Source organism: Gopherus evgoodei, chromosome 3, assembly GCF_007399415.2.
Source record: "Gopherus evgoodei ecotype Sinaloan lineage chromosome 3, rGopEvg1_v1.p, whole genome shotgun sequence".
Classification (NCBI taxonomy): Eukaryota; Metazoa; Chordata; order Testudines; family Testudinidae; genus Gopherus; species Gopherus evgoodei.
In genome coordinates this window covers 99,010,958-99,032,585 of record NC_044324.1, presented here as the reverse complement: position 1 = coordinate 99,032,585, position 21,628 = coordinate 99,010,958, and the positions used below count along the sequence as shown (strand labels likewise).

The window sequence follows — 21,628 nt, the reverse complement described above, 5'->3', positions numbered from 1 at the left end:
CTCGAACTGCCTGAAGCTGGGACTAGAGGACAGTGATCACTTGAAATGGATCATTCTATTGATTCCTTCTGAAGCATCTGGCCACTGTCAGAAGACAGGATGCTGGGCTATATGGACCATTGGTCTGACCCAGTATAGCCATTTTTATGTTCACGTAGTATCTGTGTTAACTTTGAACTATCAGAATTGTGTTACTCTGTGTGTATGACTGTGTAGGTGGAGGGAGGAGGAGCTTAACATTATATAAGACATGTTTTTTGTGGATATTCACCCCACTTCTTAAATTTGCAATTAAAGTTATTTGTTGGTATTCTCAGTGTTTACACAAATTATATGTAGAGGAGGCAAACATTTTGCAAATTTCTGAATTTTGAATTTGGAAAACAGAGTTTTGCAACATTTTATGTTTTACCACCTCAAATTACAAACTTTCCTATGACTTTTATAGCTAATAATAACAAATGGCTTTGTCCACTAGCTATCTAATGCTACTGATTTTTAGACCCCAGCCCTACAAAGACATAAACATGCACTTAACTTTGCACACTGTGATTAGTCTTATTGAAGTCAATGACAATAATGCAAGTGCATACAGGTAAGTACAGGATCAGGGCCTATGAATATAGTAGCTTGACACACTGGGTGAACAAAGCAAAATTAGTTTCAATAACTGTACCCACTCTCAGGGTCCTGTCTGGAAAAATAAGTAGTACATCAATTTCCATTGATAGCATCAACTAACATAGCAGGAAAATCATGAAGGAGTGCAGTAGCAAAATCATTAAGCAGTTAAGAAAGAGAGATGTTCCAAACTAGCAAATAAAAGCAACTTTTATTGTGCCATTATTTATAAAATGGATGGGTCACCAAAAAGTTACATATGTACATTTAAAACAGATTGCGCACAAAGTTACATATGTTGCACTTAGCTTCTAATGTAAAAAATAAATACATATGGTGATTAGTGTTCTAAATATTTAATAGTTGTCCCAAGTATCAGATGCTGGCATTTAAAAAAGGAATGCAATCTTTTATCTGTCTAGCCATAAAAATTAAACAGTATTACCTCAAAATTGTTCCAGCTCCAGCCAGCTTTAAAAAGTTTCCATCTTCCAGATCCAATGCCAATCCTTTACAGCTAAAATTCATTTTATTTAAAAGAAGAAACAAGAAAAGTAGTAATTAGATAAGAAATTATACCTGAGAGATAATGAAGCATCTATCAGACAGTCCAAATGATATGCAGTTATAACAAGTATGCAACTTTGCCACACAAAGAGAGGCCTTGATCTTCCGAACATTTCCACATGTGAGTAACTTTTATATATGCGAGTAAACATATGAGGTGAAATCCTAGCCACACTGAAGTCAGTTGCAAAACTCCCACTGACTTCACTGAGGCCACACATAAACAAAATTATAAGAGTTTGGAGGATGAGAGCCTAAATTTCTACAGCCAAGTTATGTGCATTTTAGCCAGTTTTTAATATTAAGGTAATACAACGGCTAACTGGTTAATATTAGGTAGTAACTCTAGCTCACTGTTAGCTAGACTGGAAAGATTTTTAATAATGTGATCCTATTTCAGCTAAAATTCTGTTTGGTTGGTTTATGCATCTACAATGTTAGCATTTGGAATGAGACATCTATATTTGGAGTAAGCTTTTCTTCTCAGAAATTGAAGAGAGAACCCAATTTGACAGTTTGGCTACTTTTTAGATGATAAAAACAAGTCTCAAGTTACTTTCATATACTGAAACTTCACAATATTAATATACCAATATCAGGGATAAGAGAGGGCTGGGTTTGTTGGGACTGCAATACACTGCTTGAAGGATATATGTTGAAATTGTATTTATACCAGGCTGGTACTTCTCATCCCTCACAAGTCATCTGAGGCATAAAGATATCTGGTAGAACCACATGCCTAGACCTCTTATATAATCTGATCTATGCTGGCTAACCCCTGAACCTCTGTGGAGTCCCATTGAAGTCAATGGGGCTTTTTGTAGACACAAGGGTCGACCTCATGCATAGCCATCAGGACTGGTGTGTGTGTGTGTGTGTGTGTGTGTTACCTGTACATAGTTCTAACACACATTATATATTCAAGACTCTGAACTCATTTCTGCCCTCACCTGGACCTGTCAAATTGAGTTCTCTCTTCAATTTCTGGGAAGAAAAGCTTACTCCAAATATAGATGTCTCACTCCAAATGCTAACATTGTAGATGCATAAACCAACCAAACAGAATTTTAGCTGAAATAGGATCACATTTTTAAAAATCACATTGAAAACACTATTGAGACTTTTAGGCCTCAAAGTAAAACTACTATATTAGCTATTGTTTTGATTCAACATGTGCATCTGTATTACATTGCATCTATCCTTGGAACTGGAATGGGTAATGTGGGGGACTGCGGAAGACTGTGTCACGGCCTAGCTAGGGTATTTCCGCTTTCTAGGCGGCCTTGTGGAAAGCCCCTGCTTGTTAAGTGGCCAGTCGTTGTAGCACACGGCATGCCAATTATAACTTGCTTTTAACTGGTTGAAACTAGCTTGTATGGCCTTAGGCCAAAGGGCGTACACCGCCCATGGACAGTCCCTGGTCTTTGGCCAAGGGGCGGACATAGCCTGTGGGAAGTCCCTTTTTGCATATATATGAGTTGCTTTTGTATTGTGTCTATATAGCTGTATGCTCCTGGTCCTGCCTTTGGACTCCAACTCAGGCCGAGCTGAGCTTTGGTGATGGGTTCCCCGCCAAAGTGACAGCAACGCCCAGGGTCCCCGTTGCGAATGTGTTACTTTACCTTCATTAAAGCCAAATAACTCACAATGTGTGTGGGCCTCGTTCTTGCAGAGCATCCAAGCACGTTACAGGTTTTAAATGGCAAATCTAGTGCCCAGAGACCAAGGTTTTTATAGAAGTCAATATCTTGCCTGTTCACTAGTGAAAAATATTAGAGTGGAAGGAATTTATGACATGCACATGTGATGACATTGACAAAACAACTCATTCAGAGGGTTCCAGGATCCCAATTTGCTTGCTGCAAGAATCTGAGGAAGTCACTTAACCTCTATGCAATTCAATTTCCCCACCCACCCACCATAAAATGAGGATAATGATATTTAGCAAACTTTATAAAATACTTTGGGATCTGTGAAAGCAAATCTATATGTAAGGGTTAGGTATTTATTAGAGCTGGTTGAAGAATTTCAACATTTTCAAGAGGAGAGAATTCTAATTAAAAAAAATTAAATTTTGACAATTTTTTTTGAAAGCCTGAAATTAAGCAAATTTCAACCAGCTCTACTATTTATTATTTTGGAAGCCTGTTGTTTCAATATAATTTGACTTTTTTAAACCATAATTTGGGAATTTAAGGTAGGTTCTTTTGGTGGGACTCGCAATCATGTCTCTTCAATAAGACAAGTTATTTTCTCAGCCCCATAAAAACTGTGACATCAAGAAAGTAAAACTTTTAAAATACTTACCAAAAGTCCCAGCTTTCTGGAGTTACAGTCAGCAATTCTTTATCATAACCCTTCTCAGTTACCAGGTAGCGGGCAAAACTATCATATATAAGCTACAAATGAGAAAAATAGTGAGGGGGGAAAAAAAAACTTGGTATCAGTAAGAGAAACTGTCCTTACTCACAATCTCAATAAGTAAAATAAGCAGTTAATATAAGAAGAGCACAACTTATCCCTGTGCATATAAATTGAATGTTAATTATAATTGAGTTCTAAATAATTATGATTTGAGTCACAGCAACAATTAAAATACTGTCATTATTTCTGCAGTACAGTGAAATTTCAAGATTGAAGTAAATAAGCTTTATATTATGCTCTATTAAGTACAACAGATTCAGTTCTAACAATAGATTTCTACAGCAAGCATTTACATTTTTATTCTGGCAAAAGTATATTAAAGCCAAAACATTGTAGAGTTGAATCTCTGTAGAGAACACAGTTAGTGAAACCTGTATGTTACATCTGTATTACATGTATAGCAGTACATGGGGGGGGGGACTTTCAACAAGTCATTCCCTAGAGTAGGGGTGGGCAAACTACGGCCTGGGGGCTGGATCTGGCCCTCCAGATGTTTTAATCTGCCCTCGAGCTCCCACCAGGGAGCAGGTCCGGGGCTTGCCCTGCTCCGGTGCTCCAGCTCGGGAGCAAGGTCAGGGGCTTGCCCCACTCCGCACAGCTCCTGGAAGCAGTGGCATGTCCCCACTCTGGGCGAGACAATGTGGGGTCTGAGAGCCTGAGCTTTCAGCTCCAAGCACTGCTGCCTGCCAGGAGCCCAGCTGCCCCCCTGGTTCTCAGCTCCCTGCTGGAGCATGGCAGATGGCTTAGTCAGAAACCCAGCTGTAGGGAGTCTGGGCAGCAGCCTGGCTTGAAGTGGAGAACCAGGACCACAGTGGCAGCCTGGCTCTGAGCTAGAAGCCTGGCTAGGCGCAGGGAGCTGAGAGCATGGGCGGCAGTCAAACTCTAGCTGAAGCCCCCACCCGCCCTGAGATGACAGCCTGATCTGTGAGCAGCTTTCTTGTCAATTTCCTGGCTATAGCATGGAGCCAGGAAATTGACAAGAATGATTGCCAATAGCTGATGTAAGTAACCTGCAGTGTCTCCTTCGACACTGCATCGTCCTAACTACATCCACACAAGCCCTATGCCTCTCCAGGAGGTGGAATTATAATGTCGGTGTAGTAGGTCATTTACACCAATGGGAGTAAGACAGTGGTGTGTACACTGACATAACTAGGTTGACATAAGTTACCTTACGTTGGCCTAACTCTATAGTGTAGACCAGGCCTAAGTTTTACAATGAGTTTTTCCAGCACATATAATTCACCCTCAAAAAATGGTTTGTGAATTGAGGCAACATGAAACAGAGATGAAAATAAATAATTCCCCCCACCTACCCCTCCCAGTAAGCAAGAACAATGGATTCTGAAGCTAAAATCAGAGAGATGCAGCATGCTCATATGCTAAACATTTTATTTTAAGGCCCTAAGAATTGACCAGGATATAAGCAGATAAGTCATAAAAAAATATTAAAGGCCTGAATTTCAAAGATGCTAAGCTTTTCAACTCTCACTTCCTTCAGTGGGAACTGCCACTGTATTCAACACCTATAAAAATCAGGCCCTAAGAGTGTTATAGCTATAAGGTTTAAAAACATCCAATATTTGTTTGAGGGCTTGTTTACACTTGAAATGCTGCAGCTGTAGCACTTTAATGTAGACACTACTTACACTGACAGGAGGGGTTCTCCTGCTCCTGTTGCTGTAGTTAATCCACCTCCATGAGAGGCGGTAAGAATTCTTCTGTCATCCTAGCACTGTCTACACTAGGGGTTATGTTAAAATAACTATGTCACTTGGGGTGTGCATTTTTCACACCCCTGAGCAACATCGCCAGGTCAACTTAACTTTTGATTGTAGATCAGGTTTCCATTTGCTTTGCTTGGGCAAAAATTTCCATTGAATTAGAACAGGGACAGGGCCCAAAGTTGGTAGTTTTGTTTTAAGCCTCCAAGATAGTATAAATAATAGCATACATACATATAGCAGATTTAATCTAAACAAGATTACTAATCTATTAGAGTTCTTTGAAGGGGTCAACAAACGTGGATTAGGGGGATCCAGTGGACATAGTGTACTTAGATTTTCAGAAAGCCTTTGACAAGGTCCCACACCAAAGGCTCTTACGTAAATTAAGCTGTCATGGGATAAAAGGGAAGGTCCTTTCATGGATTGAGAACTGGTTAAAAGACAGGGAACAAAGGGTAGGAATTAATGGTAAATTCTCAGAATGGAGAGGGGTAACTAGTGGTGTTCCCCAAGGGTCAGTCCTCAGACCAATCCTATTCAATTTATTCATAAATGATCTGGAGAAAGGGGTAAACAGTGAGGGGGCAAACTTTGCAGATGATACTAAACTGCTCAAGATAGTTAAGACCAAAGCAGACTGTGAAGAACTTCAAAAAGATCTCACAAAGCTAAGTGATTGGGCAACAAAATGGCAAATGAAATTTAATGTGGATAAATGTAAGGTAATGTACATTGGAAAAAATAACCCCAACTATACATACAATATGACGGGGGCTAATTTAGCTATGAGTCAGGAAAAAGATCTTGGAGTCATCGTGGATAGTTCTCTGAAGATGTCCACACAGTGTGCAGAGGCGGTCAAAAAAGCAAACAGGATGATAGGAATCATTAAAAAGGGGACAGAGAATAATACTAAGAATATCTTATTGCCCTTACATAAATCCATGGTACACTCACATCTCGAATACTGCATACAGCTGTGGTCTCCTCATCTCAAAAAAAATATACTGGCACTAGAAAATGTTCAGAAAAGGGCAACTAAAATGATTAGGGGTTTGGAACAGGTCCCGTATGAGCAGAGATTAAAGAGGCTAGGACTCTTCAGATTGGAAAAGAGGAAACCAAGGGGGGATATGATAGAGGTATATAAAATCATGAGTGATGTGGAGATAGTGGATAAGGAAAAGTTATTTACTTATTCCCCTAATAAAAGAATTAGGGGTCACCAAATGAAATTAATAGGCAGCAGGTTTAAAACAAATAAAAGGAAATTCTTCACGCAGCGCACGGTCAACGTGTGGAACTCGTTGCCTGAGGAGGTTGTGAAGGCTAGGACTATAACAGCGTTTAAAAGAGAACTGGATAAATGCATGGGCGTTAAATCCATAAATGGCTATTAGCCAGGATGGGTAAGGAATGGTGTCCCTAGCCTCTCTTTGTCAGAGGATGGCGATGGATGCAGGAGAGAGAGCACTTGATCATTGCCTGTTAGCTTCACTCCCTCTGGAGCACCTGGCATTGGCCACTGTCGGTAGACAGGCTACTGGACTAGATGGACCTTTGGTCTGACCCAGTACAGCTGGTCTTATGTAAGATCCCAAAGTACATCCCACCTGGTCACTATTATGCTTTCAAAACCTATCAGACATAAAATGGCCCCTGCTTCCTTCAAGTACTGGTAAATAATTCTGCCTAGCTGGCCACAATTTAAAATGCAAGACTATTTAACAGCAGACGTCTGCAGCCTCCTTAACCCCTGCACAAAACTAGCTCAGGATTGCAGCCACTTCTGGGCTGAGATTGGCAGCTCAACGTTCAGCACACGAATGAATGGGCGGGGCCTCACTTCTCTCCGGCGTTGTTCAGAGGCAGGAGGAGGCGACATAGTAGCAAATCCGCGCCTCTTTAATGAGCGTGGCAGTGGGCTCCCTGGGGAAGCCAACCCCACCAGCTGCCGCTTGTACCCGGAGCAGGGGGGCCACACACTGAGGGACTTGGTCCAAACCAGCTATGGAAGTCAGAGCCCGCCACGAACCCGGAGCGCTCCTGAGAGCCGGGCCCCGGCTCCCGTAGTGCTGCAGTGCCCGACTTGGCCTGGAAGAGTCCCCAGGCGCGGGGCTGGCCCCGGGGCAGCCCAGCGAAGTCCCCTGGCGGGGAAGCCGCTCAGCTGCCGCAGGGCTCGCCCCGCTGCCTAGCTCCGGCGGCTGAGCCCGGCCCCCGCCACTCACCCGGGCGGTCTCGGGGAGGTTGTAGCGACACAGCGTGTGGTCCAGGCCGAAGCTGAGCACGTCACACTCGGCCAGAGAGAAGAGCCGGGTCATTGCTGCCCGGGCGGCGGCTCCGGGGACAGGCGAGGGGAAGGAAAGCGGCGCTGCTCTCACTCGCTGCTGCCACCAGGCCGGCTGCGCCTTTCCCTGCCCTCTCGTCTGCTCTGTGGCGCTCACCTGCTCCTGGCCATGCAGGTGCTGCCCGATCGGCCTGGCCACTGCCGCTCAGACGCAGCTTGAGAGGGGCGATGGCTGATGTGGGCAGTAGACAGAACCTGCCCCCTCCCCCCGCCTAAGACTCTGGGAGTGGGGGCTGGAGTGTAGGCGCTGAGCTGGGGCAGGGAGTTGGGATGCAGGTACAAGCTTTGGGATGGAATTTGGGTGCAGAAGAGGTGAGAGGTCAGGCTTTGGGAGGGTGTTTGGGTGCAGAAGAGGTGAGAGGTCAGGCTTTGGGAGGGTGTTTGGGTGCTGGGTGCAGGCTTTTGGCTGGGGTCAGAGTAGAGGAGAGGGTGACTGGTGCAAACTCTGGGTAGGAGTGTGGGGGATGCAGGAGGAAAGTTGGGGGGCATGGAGGGGGTGTGTTGAGAGGGGGTGTAGGTGCAGGCACTGGAAGTGGATGGGGGGGGTTCAGTGCTTAACCTTGGGCACCTCCTCCAGCGGTAGCTCCTAGGTAGGGCAGGGCAGGACAGGCAGTCTCCATGAGCTGCTGTCCCCAGGCACCACCCTGCAGCTTTCCGTTGCCGCAGGAGAATTCAAGGCAGGGACGGGCAGCCCAGAGCCCTTTATCCGGCGGCAGGGCAGGAGCTGGGATTTAAAGAGCGCAAAGCTCCCCATGGCTGCAGTCAGCCCAGAGCCCTTTGAATCCTGGCCACAGTTGAAATTTAAAGGACTCAGAGCTCCCCACCGCTGCAGGCAGCCTAGAACCCTTTGAATCCCAGCCGCAGCTCTGGCGGCCGGGCCGCCAGGATTTAAAGGGGTGGGGGCTCCTCTCAGCAGCAGGCGCTCTGGGCCCTTTAAATCCCTGCCCCAGCCCTGCAAAGCTCAGGGTTTCCTGGACAGCAGGACCTCAGGCCCTTTAATTTGCCCTTGAGTCCAGGAGGGCTCCCAGCCACCTCTTCAGCTGGTTGATTTAAAGGCCCTGGGGCTCCCAGCCACAGCAGGTGCCCCAGGGCCTTTAAATCTTGAGAGGCCATGCCTCTTCCAGATGAGGCCATGCCCCCTTCAGGACTCCGGTAGTAGCAGTAAGTCCTGTAAGTTACTTTCACCCCTGCTCGCTGTAAGGTGAGGAACGCAGTTGGGCTGGCCCTTCCTCACACTGCACTGTCTGAGAGAGTTTACTCCCTCCTATCTATCACTGGTGATGGTCTCAGTGCCCCCAGGAATTCAGAGACATTCCTCACCCCAGATTGTACAGTTCCAGAACAATATTGAATATGCCTGTTATTGTGAGTCTTGCAATATTCTGTTGTTTTTTCTTAAAGCCCCAGCTACTGGCGTCATGGGATTAGATGACACTCTTAAATTTCTTTTTTTTTTTAAAAAGAAAGCTTCTAGTTCTGACTGCTGCAAATGCTTGAAAAGTGTCATCTAAATGCAACCTCAAACATTCGGAAACCAGAAGGAAAATAAAATAAGGCCAAGCTTTATTAATTTTTTGAAACCTTGTGATTTTTAAATCAGGATTAAACTATTTCCTCAGGAAAATCATGCAATTTGAATTAAGCTACATGTATTGAACAACTAAATCTTCATTCATGTATACTCATTCACTGCTAAGTTATTTCATCAAAACTGCAAACGTACTTTCCCCTAGGAACACAAAACAAAAACACAGAGGTGGAGGATGGTGATATATTCACTCCATTGAGACTTGATCAGCAGGACATTGAATGCATATAGTAGGGTTGGCCAAACTGCATCTCACAAGCTGCATGCAACTATTTTACAGTTAAAATGTGGTTCACAGAGCCCCCCACTCCCTTCCCCACCTATCAGACTTGAGGTGGGGGAGCTCAGGGCTTCAGCCCCAATCCTGCTGAAGAGCCACCCTGAATGGAAGCCCCAAGGCCCAGCAGGTACCTCCCGCTGAGCTGAAGCCCTGAGCCTCGCCAGGCATGCCTGGCTCTTGAACTTCTGAAAATTATCTTATGTAGCTTTGAGGGTATGGCTACATTTGAAATTTCAAAGCGTTGCCGCTTTGAAGTGTGAGTGTGGTCGGAGCGCCAGCACTAGGAGAGAGCTCTCCCAGCACTGCACATAAACCACATCCCTTATGGGTGTAGCTTGCAGCGCTGGGAGCCGTGCTCCCAGTGCTGCAGCACTGATTACACTGAGGCTTTACAGCACTGTATCTTGCAGCGCTCAGGGGGGTATTTTTTCACACCCCTGAGCGCGAAAGTTGCAGCGCTGTAAAGTGCCAGTGTAGCCAAGCCCTGAGTGTCAGTAAGTTTGGCCACCCCTGAGGGCTGACAAGCAACGGATGTCAGAACAGACCCTCAAAATACTACACCACCCAAACAGTCAAGTGCCAGTCGTCATGAGAAAGACTGTCAGAAGAGAGACTCACAGGCTCCAACATCATACTTCCTGCAGGGAATATACAAGACTTTGTAAAATAACAAAGCATGAAAGACCAATCTTCCTAAAACCAGAGGAAAGTACCTTGCCAAGCAATATAAAAGTTAGCTTAAAAAAAATTGGTGTTCAAATATATATAGGATATTATAGCCTTTCCGGGGTGCTATTTGGGGGAATGGGGAGGTGGGAGGCCCTCCTCCCCCAAGTTTCATACAGGAGATGTGCAAGTTCCCAAGTGGAGCTCTTAACTACAGCACAGCATTAGGTCTTGTCTACACTGACACTTTACAGTGTTGCAACTTTCTCGAGTGTGAAAAAACACCTCCAAGCGCTGCAGGTTTCATCACTGTAAAGTGCCAGCATAGACAGTGCCCGCTGGTAGGATCTATTCTCCTCACGGAGGTGGTTTTTTTAAGAGTGCTGCTGGGAAGAGCTCTCTCCCAGCACTATGCTGCGATTACACAAGCCACGTTTTGCTGCCACCAGTGAAGACATGCGCTTAGTGTGAAATGTAAATTCTGCAGAGGAGAGGTGCCCCTGGAGCAGGGAGTCAGTATTTTGTTTACAAACAAAGGCAGGGTGATTAAGATAGAGGCCTGGTGATTAAGAGCCTTGAAGTCTAGCCTGTAAAACAGGAATCCCCAGGGTGAGGGTGGAGATGAGGAGGGAGGGGTTGTTTTAGAGCAGTGGTTTTCAAAAAAAATTTCTGGCAACCTAGTTGAAGAAAATTGTTGATGCCCATGACCCAACAGAGCTGAGGATGAGGGGTTTGGGGTGTGGGAGGGGCTCAGAGCTAGGGCAGAGGATTGGGATGCAGGAGGGGGTCAGGGCCCTGGGCTGTGGGTGCAGGCTCAGGGCTAGGCATGAGGGGTTTAGGATCAGGAAGGGGCTCCAGGTTTGGGGGGGCTCAGGGTTGGGGCAGGTGATTGGGGTGCAGGCTTACCTCGGGAGGCTCCCAGTCAGCAGTGCGGTGATGGTGCTAAGTCAGGCTTCCTGCCTGTCCTGGCTCCACAGATCACGCTACACCCCGGAAGCAGCCATCAGCAGGTCTGGTTCCTAGGCAGAGGTATGCAAGTGGCTCTGTGCGCCTCTCACGGTCAGGCACTCCCCCCTTCTTCCCGCCCAGGAGCTCAGGGCAGGGATAGCAAACGGAGCCCTGTGGCCCCCTTGCCTAGGAGCCAGATCTGCTGCTGGCTGTTTCTGGAGCACAGTGTGTGTCAGAACTGGTAAGAAAAAGCCTGCTTAGCTGAGCAGCACCACCAACAGGACTTTTAATGGCCCAGTGGGCAGTGCTGACCAGAGCCACCACGAACAGTGCCTAACATTCCGCGACCCAGTACTGAGTCATGACCCGCAGATTGAAAACCACTGGTTTAGGGACTGGTTTAGGGACTCAGAAAACACAAAGCCAACCCCTCTGAGCCAAGGTTACATTCAGAAAAGGGGCATAGGTGAAAAGAGCACAAAACTAGGGGAAGCAGTGGTACAGAGAGGTTCCTAGCCAACCTGTGATAGTTATGTGGCCCCATCATCCTAGTGTTTGAGCACCTGACAAGGTCTAACCTGTTTCTCCTCACAGCCCCTCAGTGGGGTAGACCAATGCCGTTATCCCTACTGTACAGATGGGGCACACACAGACTAAAGGCCAGATTTTCAAAGGTATTTAGGTACTTAGTGGGATTTTCAAAAGTGCCTAGTTTAGGTGTTTTGTAAATCCACTAGATGCCTAGGTGCCTAAAAGGTTTTGAAAGTCTGTTCTTAAGGCACTGGCCTGAAGTCATATAGGAAGTCCATGGGGGGAGTAGAACCCAGGGCCAGCTCCCTATCCAGCAGACCAGCCTGCTGCATGCTGCAAAAAAAGGCCTCTCTGATAGAGGGGTGTAAAACCAAGGCAGCCAGTTCTCTGAGACTCCAGCAAATGGTCTCAGGAGATTGGGATAGATGTCATGATTGACACCATGAAAAACAGCACAGAGGTCAAGAAGGATAGAGAGGGAGAATCAGATGAGAGAAGATCACTTAACCCCCCAGGGGTGGCAGGTTCTGCCCCATGCTGGGTTGTAGAGCAATGGCTACTGTGCAATTTTACATTTAAACTGAAAACCATTTTGTTTTGTCATTTTTTATTCTGAGTTTGAGAAAAGGAAGGAATGAAACAGTGTTTTATACGTCTCAGATGTGTTTATGCATCAAATTTGTAGGGTTTCATCTGTATCTTGGCCAATTCCAGAACAAAGAACAGAAATTGCATCCACAGAGTCCATAAAGTCTACAATTATTGTTATGATTTGTCTTATTTACAGGGCACCATCTGTGCTCAGAATATGCCAGAAAATGTAGTTCCCAGAGTCAATGTGTATAAAATGTGTAGCCCTGGATAAGATGGCTCAGATATTTTAAGTATGAAGTGTATAGTTATTAAGCACATGTTAATATCTAGAAGTGGTGGTGCTGATGGCAATAATCTGGAATGGTGGTTGAAGCATGAAGGAACATATGAATCTTTAGTGCATCTGCCACATTAATATCTTGCGATGCTGGCTACAACAGTGCCATATGAACACCTGTTCTTACTTTCAGGTGACATAGTAAACAAGATGTGGGCATCATTATCTCCTGCAAATTGTAACCAAACTTGTTTGGCTGGGCGATTGGCTGAAATAGGACTGAGTGGACTTGTACATTCTAAAGTTTTACATTGTTTTATTTTTGAATGCAGTTATTTTTGTACATAATTCTACATTTGTAAGTTCAACTTTAATTATAAAGAGATTGCACTACAGTACTTGTATTAGGTGAATTGAAAAACATAGTGTAAATATTTGTAATTAAAAATAAATATAAAGTGAGCACTGTACACTTTGTATTCTGTGTTGTAATTGAAATCAATATATTTGAAAATGTAGAAAACATCCAAAAACATTTAAATAAATGGTATATTACTGTTTAACAGTGTGATTCATTGTGATTAATTATTTTAATCGTGTGATTAATGGCGATTATTTTTTTTAAATTGCTTCACAGCCCTACGTAAAAGGTTTTGTGAAATGGAATTTCTATCCTCCTCATAGCTCTAAATGTTATAAGTGTGTGAGGAAATGTTTGCAGGTACAAGGCCCAAATGAAGAGGTCTGAATGGCCAGAAAATATTGTTTTTAATTGAAGATTATTGCAATGCCATGCACAGGAAAAAGAATAATAATTTTGATTCCTTTACATTCTAAAATTAAGCAAAAACCTTTTGAAACATGTGCAAAAGGATATATTGTAAAGGTGTGTTAAAAGGTACTGGTGAAAATTTGCCAGCCCAGACGCAACCTTAGCTTTTCCATCACCACAATGATTGAGAATAATGAAAAAGATTCATTGTATTTTATTTGCCATTAAAAAAAATGTTATCTGGTCTAAGCAAGTGAATGAGAAGAACTTAGTACATTAGCACTAAATCATAGTTTTGGTTTGGTTTTTGTAAGCCCTTACTAACATGCTGACTTTAAAAACTGAATTTCAACAATATAATAAGCTTGTAAGTCCTACATGTTTTGGACTGTGGATTGAAAAGTTTGAGGAAACTATATATAGTTTTCAGGAAAAAGACTCAGGCCTTAGATATTGAAGTAGGAGAGGAAGAGATAGTCTTTTCATGGGAGTACATAATAATATTACCTTAGAATACATTATAGCACTCTCCATCAAAGGATTTCAACATATTTCAGAAACATTAGTTTACCTAGCTTTCAGCAACCCTGTGAAGCAGGTAAGTATTATTATCCCCAGCTGACAGATGTGGAAACTGAGTAAAGAGAAGTAAAGTAGTTTGCTCAAGGTCACAGGAAATGTGACAAGTGTTGGGAGAGAGTTCAACTGTCCCAGTCTTGTGGTTTAACCACAATAACATCCTTCCTCCCAAAGTTGCTTACCAAAGACACAGTCTGAAATCCTGTCTTCACTGCAGTCAATTGCAAAACAATATTAACATTGGGGCTCCAGGATTTTACGCACAGTGCCTGTTTCACCACAAACTTCATCATACAATTGCTGCTCGTGTCAGGGCTTGTCTATGCTGGAAGCTCTACCAGTGTAATTTCACTAGAACAATTAAGCCACTACAGTTTAACTGGTATAAATCCTGATGTGAACACTCTTGGTCCAGAATAAGAGTGGCGTTTTCCAGGTTAGATTGAACTGTTTCCAGTGCTGAACAACATATATCAATTTAAATTAATATCTTACCTTATATGAATATAACTCTCCTATATATGCAAGTTCATAGTGAAACCTTATCAAGAACAGATTCATCACACTGCAATACTGGAACAATTGGATATCAAAAATATATATTCCTTGACATCTATAGGTTGCATGAGATATTATATGGCTGTCTGTAGTCCATCGCTGCTGCTGCTGCTATTGTCCCAATTCTCATCTATGGCTACGCATATGACTCTGAAGTCCAAACCTTGATGCACGCAGTATGATGTTTGACAATGCAGCTCTGTGGCGTCTTTTACGTGCGACCTGGAGACGATTTCATCAGTCACATTCAAATCTGTTGCATGCCGATTTTGTCAGAGATGGCTAGTGAGTCTTATTCTGAGCCATTTGCTTGAGTTTTTTTTAATTGATGCCAGCCCATTGGAGACTGATCTTCAAGTTATCTTTGAAGTGCTTGTAGGGATGACCTTTCTTTCTTTTGCCCTGCCTCAGGTCTCCATACAAGTTCTGTTTTGGGAGGGAGTGGTCTTCCATTTTGATATCATGTCCAGCCCACCTAAGTTGCGCTCTCAGTAGCATTTCCTCAATGCTGTTTGTGTTTACTCTTAAGGACTTTAATATTGGTCACTCTGTCCCACCAGTGAATTCTCATTATTAAGCGGAGGGAACACAGATGAAATTGCTCAAGCTGTTCAATATGCCGTCAATAAAGAGTCCATGTCTAAGAGCCATACAAAAGAGATGTTAAGACCACTGTGCTGTAGATTGGATGACTATATAAAGAGTAAATACATGTACTTGCAGAATATAAAACACAAAGCATTAGAGTAGTGGTGGGAAACCTCCAGGCCGCAGGTTGCCCACCACTGCACTACTGTCTTTTATTTCATTAGATCTTAAAACAGTTGGTTCTTGTGATATTTAAGAACAAAAGGAAAAAGGGAATTCAATGAGTTAAAACTTCAGGCATACGGAACTGTGAATTAAATAGAAACAAGGAAAACATATCTCTAGGGTTTGGTCTGTTTGAAGAAAATGTGGGAGTCCATTTTCAGTTCTGTGAAAGGTAATACAACTGCAGAGTATTCACCTGGGTCATCAGAATTCACATCATTAACCTGGTAATAGGCAACCCTCAAAGGAAGTTCCTTAGTTTTATCTGACAGCTCAGAACTTCGCTTTCCCCAAGGTTTATTTCTCCTTAGGTTAATCTTGAAATTTCACCTCACTGCATGATCTGTTCTTCTCAGATGGGTCCTGAGTTCATATAGGGCTCAAATGGGAAAATTTTGCCAAAAGGATTCCCTTTATTTGTGATCTCTCTATATGAAATTCAACTAATCTGTTTATATAAAAATGTTAGCTATGGGAACAATGTTCCCTCAGCATAACTTCTGGCCATAGGCCTCGATCACACGAGTTCCACACAGATGCAAAGATCCACCCACATGGAGCTCCTTGAGGGGTGAGAGCCCTAGTTTTTCAGACTGCAGTTTTCTCAGTCCATGATCAGTTTATGTTTGATTATAGATACTAATTACTCTTCTGAGTGTGTGACATTTAATCCATTGGTTAATGTTATTAAACTTATATAGCACTTATCCTGCTAGATAAAAGTCTCAGTCCAAAGGTACATAGTCCTTTTTATGGCACAGCTCTCACAGAAAGATTTGCTTCTCTTTTCCTCTACACATAAATTCCAGTTTTATACTAAACCTGCAATTCCAGACGAACAAATATGCTTTCAGCTCTTTATGTGCCGTATGTAACTGGAAAAGTAATTTTCCCTATATTTGCAATAAGATCTTGCATTTGACCTATGATCTCAATGTCATTATAATTTGGCCATTTAAAGTTTATTCATTTAATGAGCATAGAATAAATAAATATCCCAAGATCTCTAGGAGTCCTTTATCTAAGCCCTCGTCCAGACTAACCTGCGGCATCGGCGGGTTAAAATCGATAGCTCGGGGATCGATATATCGCGTCTAGTCTGGACGCGATGTATCGATCCCCGAGCGCGCTTACATCGATTCCGGAACTCCATCAATCCGAACGGAGTTCCGGAATCGACACGGAGAGCCGCGGACATCGATGCAGCGCCGTCCAGACTGGTGAGTACCTCGATTTTAGAAATTCGACTTCAGCTACGTTATTCTCGTAGCTGAAGTTGCGTATCTAAAATCGATTTTAATACCTAGTCTGGACGTGGCCTAAAATTCCATCTTTGACCAGGGAATTTAGTCTAGGATTTTTAAAACAGCCTAAGGTAGTTAGGCACTCATTTCAATTGAAGTGAAGTCAATAGAATGTGAAGTCACACACGACTACACACGTGAGTACAGCATGTGTGTAAGTATTTGTAGGGGTTGAGCACGTGTTCATTAATATTTATAAAGAGATTTGAAATCCTTGGATAGAAGACTTTTTTAAAAATTATTTCTATTTTATTTCTCTTTGTACTAACACACTGATCTCTTCCACATTGGCTGCTTCCAGCACATCTCATGGTCTCCTCTAATACATTATTAATTTCAAAGCACATAAAATTGTACTAGGAACCTAACACAGAAAATAAAAGGAGTGTTAGTGAGAGTATCAACAATATTTGAGAAACTGGGGCTGTATAAAAATGTCTAAAATTTAATTTCAGCAACCACACATTAATGTTAGGCCTTTGTATAACTATGTACAAAGTTTGAAAAGCAAATGATTTTTTTTAACCTGAAGGTGGCAGCATCACTATATAATGAAACATCTTTGTGCCAAACTTCTTTAATGCCTTTAGGTTTCCCTGACAGTTTTACTTTATCCCTCCCCATCTCAATTTTCAGTTTAATCTTTTTTGTGAAAATACCAGAAGTGTGTGTTTGTGAGGGGAAAAACTAACATATAACAAATATAGAAAGATTAAAGGCCTGATCCTGCAATCGGATTCAGATAGGCAAAACTCACATCAATGTGGAGCTGCACTAAAATCAGTGAGAGACTACACAGGGGCAAGGGTCTGTCTCCATGTATTTGATTGTAGGATTGGGGCTTGAGGTGAGTGGGATTACTCATGTGCTTAAAATTAAGTAATACTGCAGGACAGAGTTCTACATTTCTAAGGTATAATTGTATATATATTTATATACGTATAACTAGGCTTATGGGTTTTTTTCCCCCCAAGATGCATTGTGATCATTTGGAAGAATAGCTCTTATATCACAAACTCTTGCCCTCATGAGTACTGTCAATAAAAAGTTTGCTGTGAAAAATAGTAATTTGCATTCATAGCACCTTTCAGACAATTTTGACATGTTTTTAAAAATATTAGGTAAGCTTTGAGATAGGTGGGTGTAATTCTTTATATTTTACCAGATAGGTAAGGAGAGCTCCAGAGATCATACTGAGTGTAAAATTAGGGCCCAACATTTTATGATGTTGCATTGTTTTCAAAGATTTTATGAAGTTACTTTAGAGCAGTTGCAGCACTCTGTTCTGTCCACATTGTGACCCGGGGTGCCCAGTGCAGCCCTCACTGGAAATGCCAAGGTCAGGGCAGGCTGCAAAAGGGAGAGCAGATACTCCCAAAACTGGCGGGTAACACTGAAGTTATTCTCCTCAACCACTCACAAACTGTGCTTCTGATCCCCACACTGGTTATCAAGAAGCAAAAAAGAAATAACACAGCCCCCGTATTGCATTCCAGTTCTCTGGCTCTCAATCAGCATCTAGGTCCAGTACAGTGAGAATTTATTTTAAACTCTGCTCACGTATACAAAATGTTCTTCTGACCCCTGCCTTTTATATTTTTTTGCCATGCGGCCTGTGCTTCCTTTGTTCCAAAAAAAGCTGCCCAGCACATGGCTTGAAAGCCTTAGAGTTCTGTCCATAGGTCATAAGGACTGAGTCATAAGTGTATTTGCCTTCTTTCAGTGGGTCAGCTGTATATCTGATGGCTCTCAATGGGCCATTAAGCAGGCTAGGCAATTTGGCAGTGCTGATGGAGTTACACAAGAAACTCATTTGGTTCAGTATCTTTATCTCAACCATTTGGAATTAGATGACAAAGAAATATCAACACATTGGTTTGACTCCTTACAAACTCCTTTATGAAACATTCTCCATAAACTCTTTAGAACAGAGGGGAAATTGAGGTCAGATGAATGCCAGTAACAATTTGAGGAGGCTAATGAGTTTACACAATTTCAGTAAAGACTGTTCTGAACATGAGTCAAAGATATCCTGCTGTCTGGAGTGACTCGCTACTGTGAGTGCCTTCCTCATCTCAGACTGTCATAAACAAGGAAGACACTCCAAACTGGTGGTATGCTCTATCACTGTATTTCACCAGGCCAGGATCTCCTGGGCCGGCTCTAGGTTTTTTGCCACCTCAAGCAAAACAAACAAACAAACAAAGAACACCTCCAAGAGTGCAATTGCCGATGCAAAACCCCCCCAAAACCTGAGAGATCACAAGTGCCACCCCTGGAATTGTGCCGCCCCAAGCATGTGCTTGGTTTGCTGATGTCTAGAGCCGGTCCTGAGGATCTCTATAGCAATATTACCATGGAGTCACAGACAGTCACCTTGCATTCTCCAGTCTAGTGTGCATTCACACACACATCTAAAGGTGTATTAGCTAGGAAAAAGAAATTAGTTATTTACAGGTTAAATTAGGCAAACATATAGGCACAAATGAGTTCCAATCTAAATCCTAAGAGTGACAGAGTTGTAGTGATTTGTCAATTTGCTATGTCTTTCAGGGCAAAGCCAGGGATAACCCTGGCAGATCTCTTGCTTCAGTTTTGAGAGCTCTGGCCCTGTGAGAGTTTAAACAGCAAAGAGAAGATAAATCTTCATGTCAGTTATTTTTATTTCCCTCTTCTAGCATGCAAACCAATGGGACAAGACCTTCTGCACATACTTCTTCATGAGTGGATGGGGGCAATTAACAAAGCGTTTGTCTGTTGATGACCCACTTAATTTTTGAAAGTTGCTCCTTTAGAGCAAACATTTTCAAAGTCCTAGAGAAAAACATAGATTTCCTTATAGCATAGAATACAACGGCATGTTCTCTGCTCCTTCCCCACGAGTGAGATTAATGCATGAAGCAATTTAAAAGCATTTCATAGAGTCAAAATACTAAATACATTCTTATAAGACTAATATCTATTTTGAACAAAACTAACATACAGGTGAGCTGGTTTGGTTTCCAGCTGGGAATGTGTCAGTTCTTAGTTAATGCCTAATTGCCAATGGCCTTGCCCAGATTGGGCACTTGGTTTACCAGTATCAAAAAAGAAAATTGGATGATAAATGAATTAGGGGTTATGGGTAAAATCCTACTGTAATTTAAGACCATGGGACTTTTGCCACTGATTACAATGGAAGTCAGGTTTGGTCCTATGAATAAAAAAAAAAGTAACTTGAATATATTTTAATTTTGTGTAAGATGTGGAAGCTAGCAATATTTATATGACCATGTATTAAACCACAGGTCCTATTTATGCTCCAGAAGATGGGTAATTCTGTTACTGTTCCTAAAATAGAGGTGGTTTTGTCTACAATGAGGTTTTAGCCAGTTATGTGAAACCCTAGTGTACACATGATTTACACTGGTGCAGAGTGATTTCCAACACTACAGTTTAACCCAGAGGAAAAATAAGAAAAGAATGAATATTTGGTTACTTCCTAGTTGGTAATTAAGGATGAGGATTTTTTTTCTCACCTATATTTGAGTTAATTTTAATAATTTGCAGGAAATCTTCCTAAATACAATATCTCAGTACTTTCAAATTGTCATATAACCTATTTATTAGTTCCTTGTAAGATTCTACCTTCCCAAAAGTGCCCAAAAGTCATGACTGGATCCTGATTTTCCAGTCAGTGGAAAAATACTGTATTCATGCACATCTATAACTACTATTATTTTTCTTCGATGCTCTATTTCTTCCCCTACTTCCATCCCCATTGTCAGTTTTATCTGTTACCCTTTGGCTTGCCTTTCTTAGATCTAATTCCAAATGGTGGAGATAAAGATACTGAACCAAATGAGTTTCTTGTGTAACTCCATCAAAGTGAAAGGACTTACACCAGGGTTGAATTTAACTCATCATGCTTTCTCCGATCCCGACCCATCACAGATATGCATTTTTATAATAAAAGCATCACAGCAGAATCAGGCCCAGAGTAAATTTATAAAAGAAATGGCAGAGTGATGTTGACCCAGGATTGTCTCACAACCCACTCATCAGATCTACACCACCTGGAGATGGGTTTGATTAAAAGTATTTCATATCTTAGAGAACAACACCATTGATGATACTGCTCTATTCAGTATAGCAGCTTTGCAGACCACAAATTAATTTACATTTTCTATCACTGAGATGGCAGAGTTTAATATTGTATAGAGTGTATCATTTAGAATGGCATACAGTGATATGAAAAATAGTGGCCCAATCCCGAAAGCAGCAAAACTCACATTAAATTTAATCAAAACAGGGTTTGTTCCAACCTGAAAAAATAGATGAAGAAAGAATCACATACATTTGCTCATTCCTCGAAAGAGCCTAATTTCTCTGTGTTAATATGCTGTCAGACAATTTTAGACCCCAATTCAGCAAAGCCTTTAAGCATGTGCTTAAATCCAACCCTAGTCAGCACAGCACTTAACTACTGAATTAGGGTTTATGGAAAGAAGTGGTCAGATTTTTCTTCTTGAAAATTTACTTAACAGTTTAGAGGTTAGAAAATACTGAATCAGAGAGGACATTACGTTTTGATGGAATTATGATTTCAGACTATCAGGCAAAAACAGATTTGCCCTTACAACAACTTACCCGTAAAGACAAAACTACTTTGTTTGTCAGGGGTAAAATTATTTGTGTAATTTAGTATGGCAATAAAGAATGGTATTTTGAAAATTACAGGAACAAAGTGCAAGTGCTGGTTAAAGGGATTATAAAACGGTAGAAATACAAGCAGCTGAAAATGTATTCCATTCTGAAGGGCAGACAAAAGTAAATATTATTGGAGAGACAATAATAAAGCATGAGACTGCATTTACTTTATATTTATTATTTTCAAAAAAATCAACATAGTTTACTAGATTAAGTGGTCTAAAGCTATAATTTAGACACAAAACTGAGACTGTATACATGTTCTGATCTTTCCATTCCTTTAAATAGCAAACTGTTTGAATATTTTATTTATCTAGAGCCCTCCCACAAATTTAAAAAATCT

At 42.1% G+C, this 21,628-nt stretch overlaps 1 protein-coding gene across 1 annotated transcript in view; it reads right to left on the bottom strand.

The window, feature by feature from the left end:
• Positions 1–7,660, bottom strand: part of NT5DC1 (5'-nucleotidase domain containing 1) — a 238,906-nt gene extending 231,246 nt beyond the window's left edge. The window contains 3 exon segments of the mRNA XM_030556165.1: positions 1,067–1,138; positions 3,496–3,587; positions 7,568–7,660. Of these exon segments, the coding sequence (XP_030412025.1) occupies positions 1,067–1,138; positions 3,496–3,587; positions 7,568–7,660 (257 nt within the window).
• Positions 7,661–21,628: the final 13,968 nt, after the last annotated feature.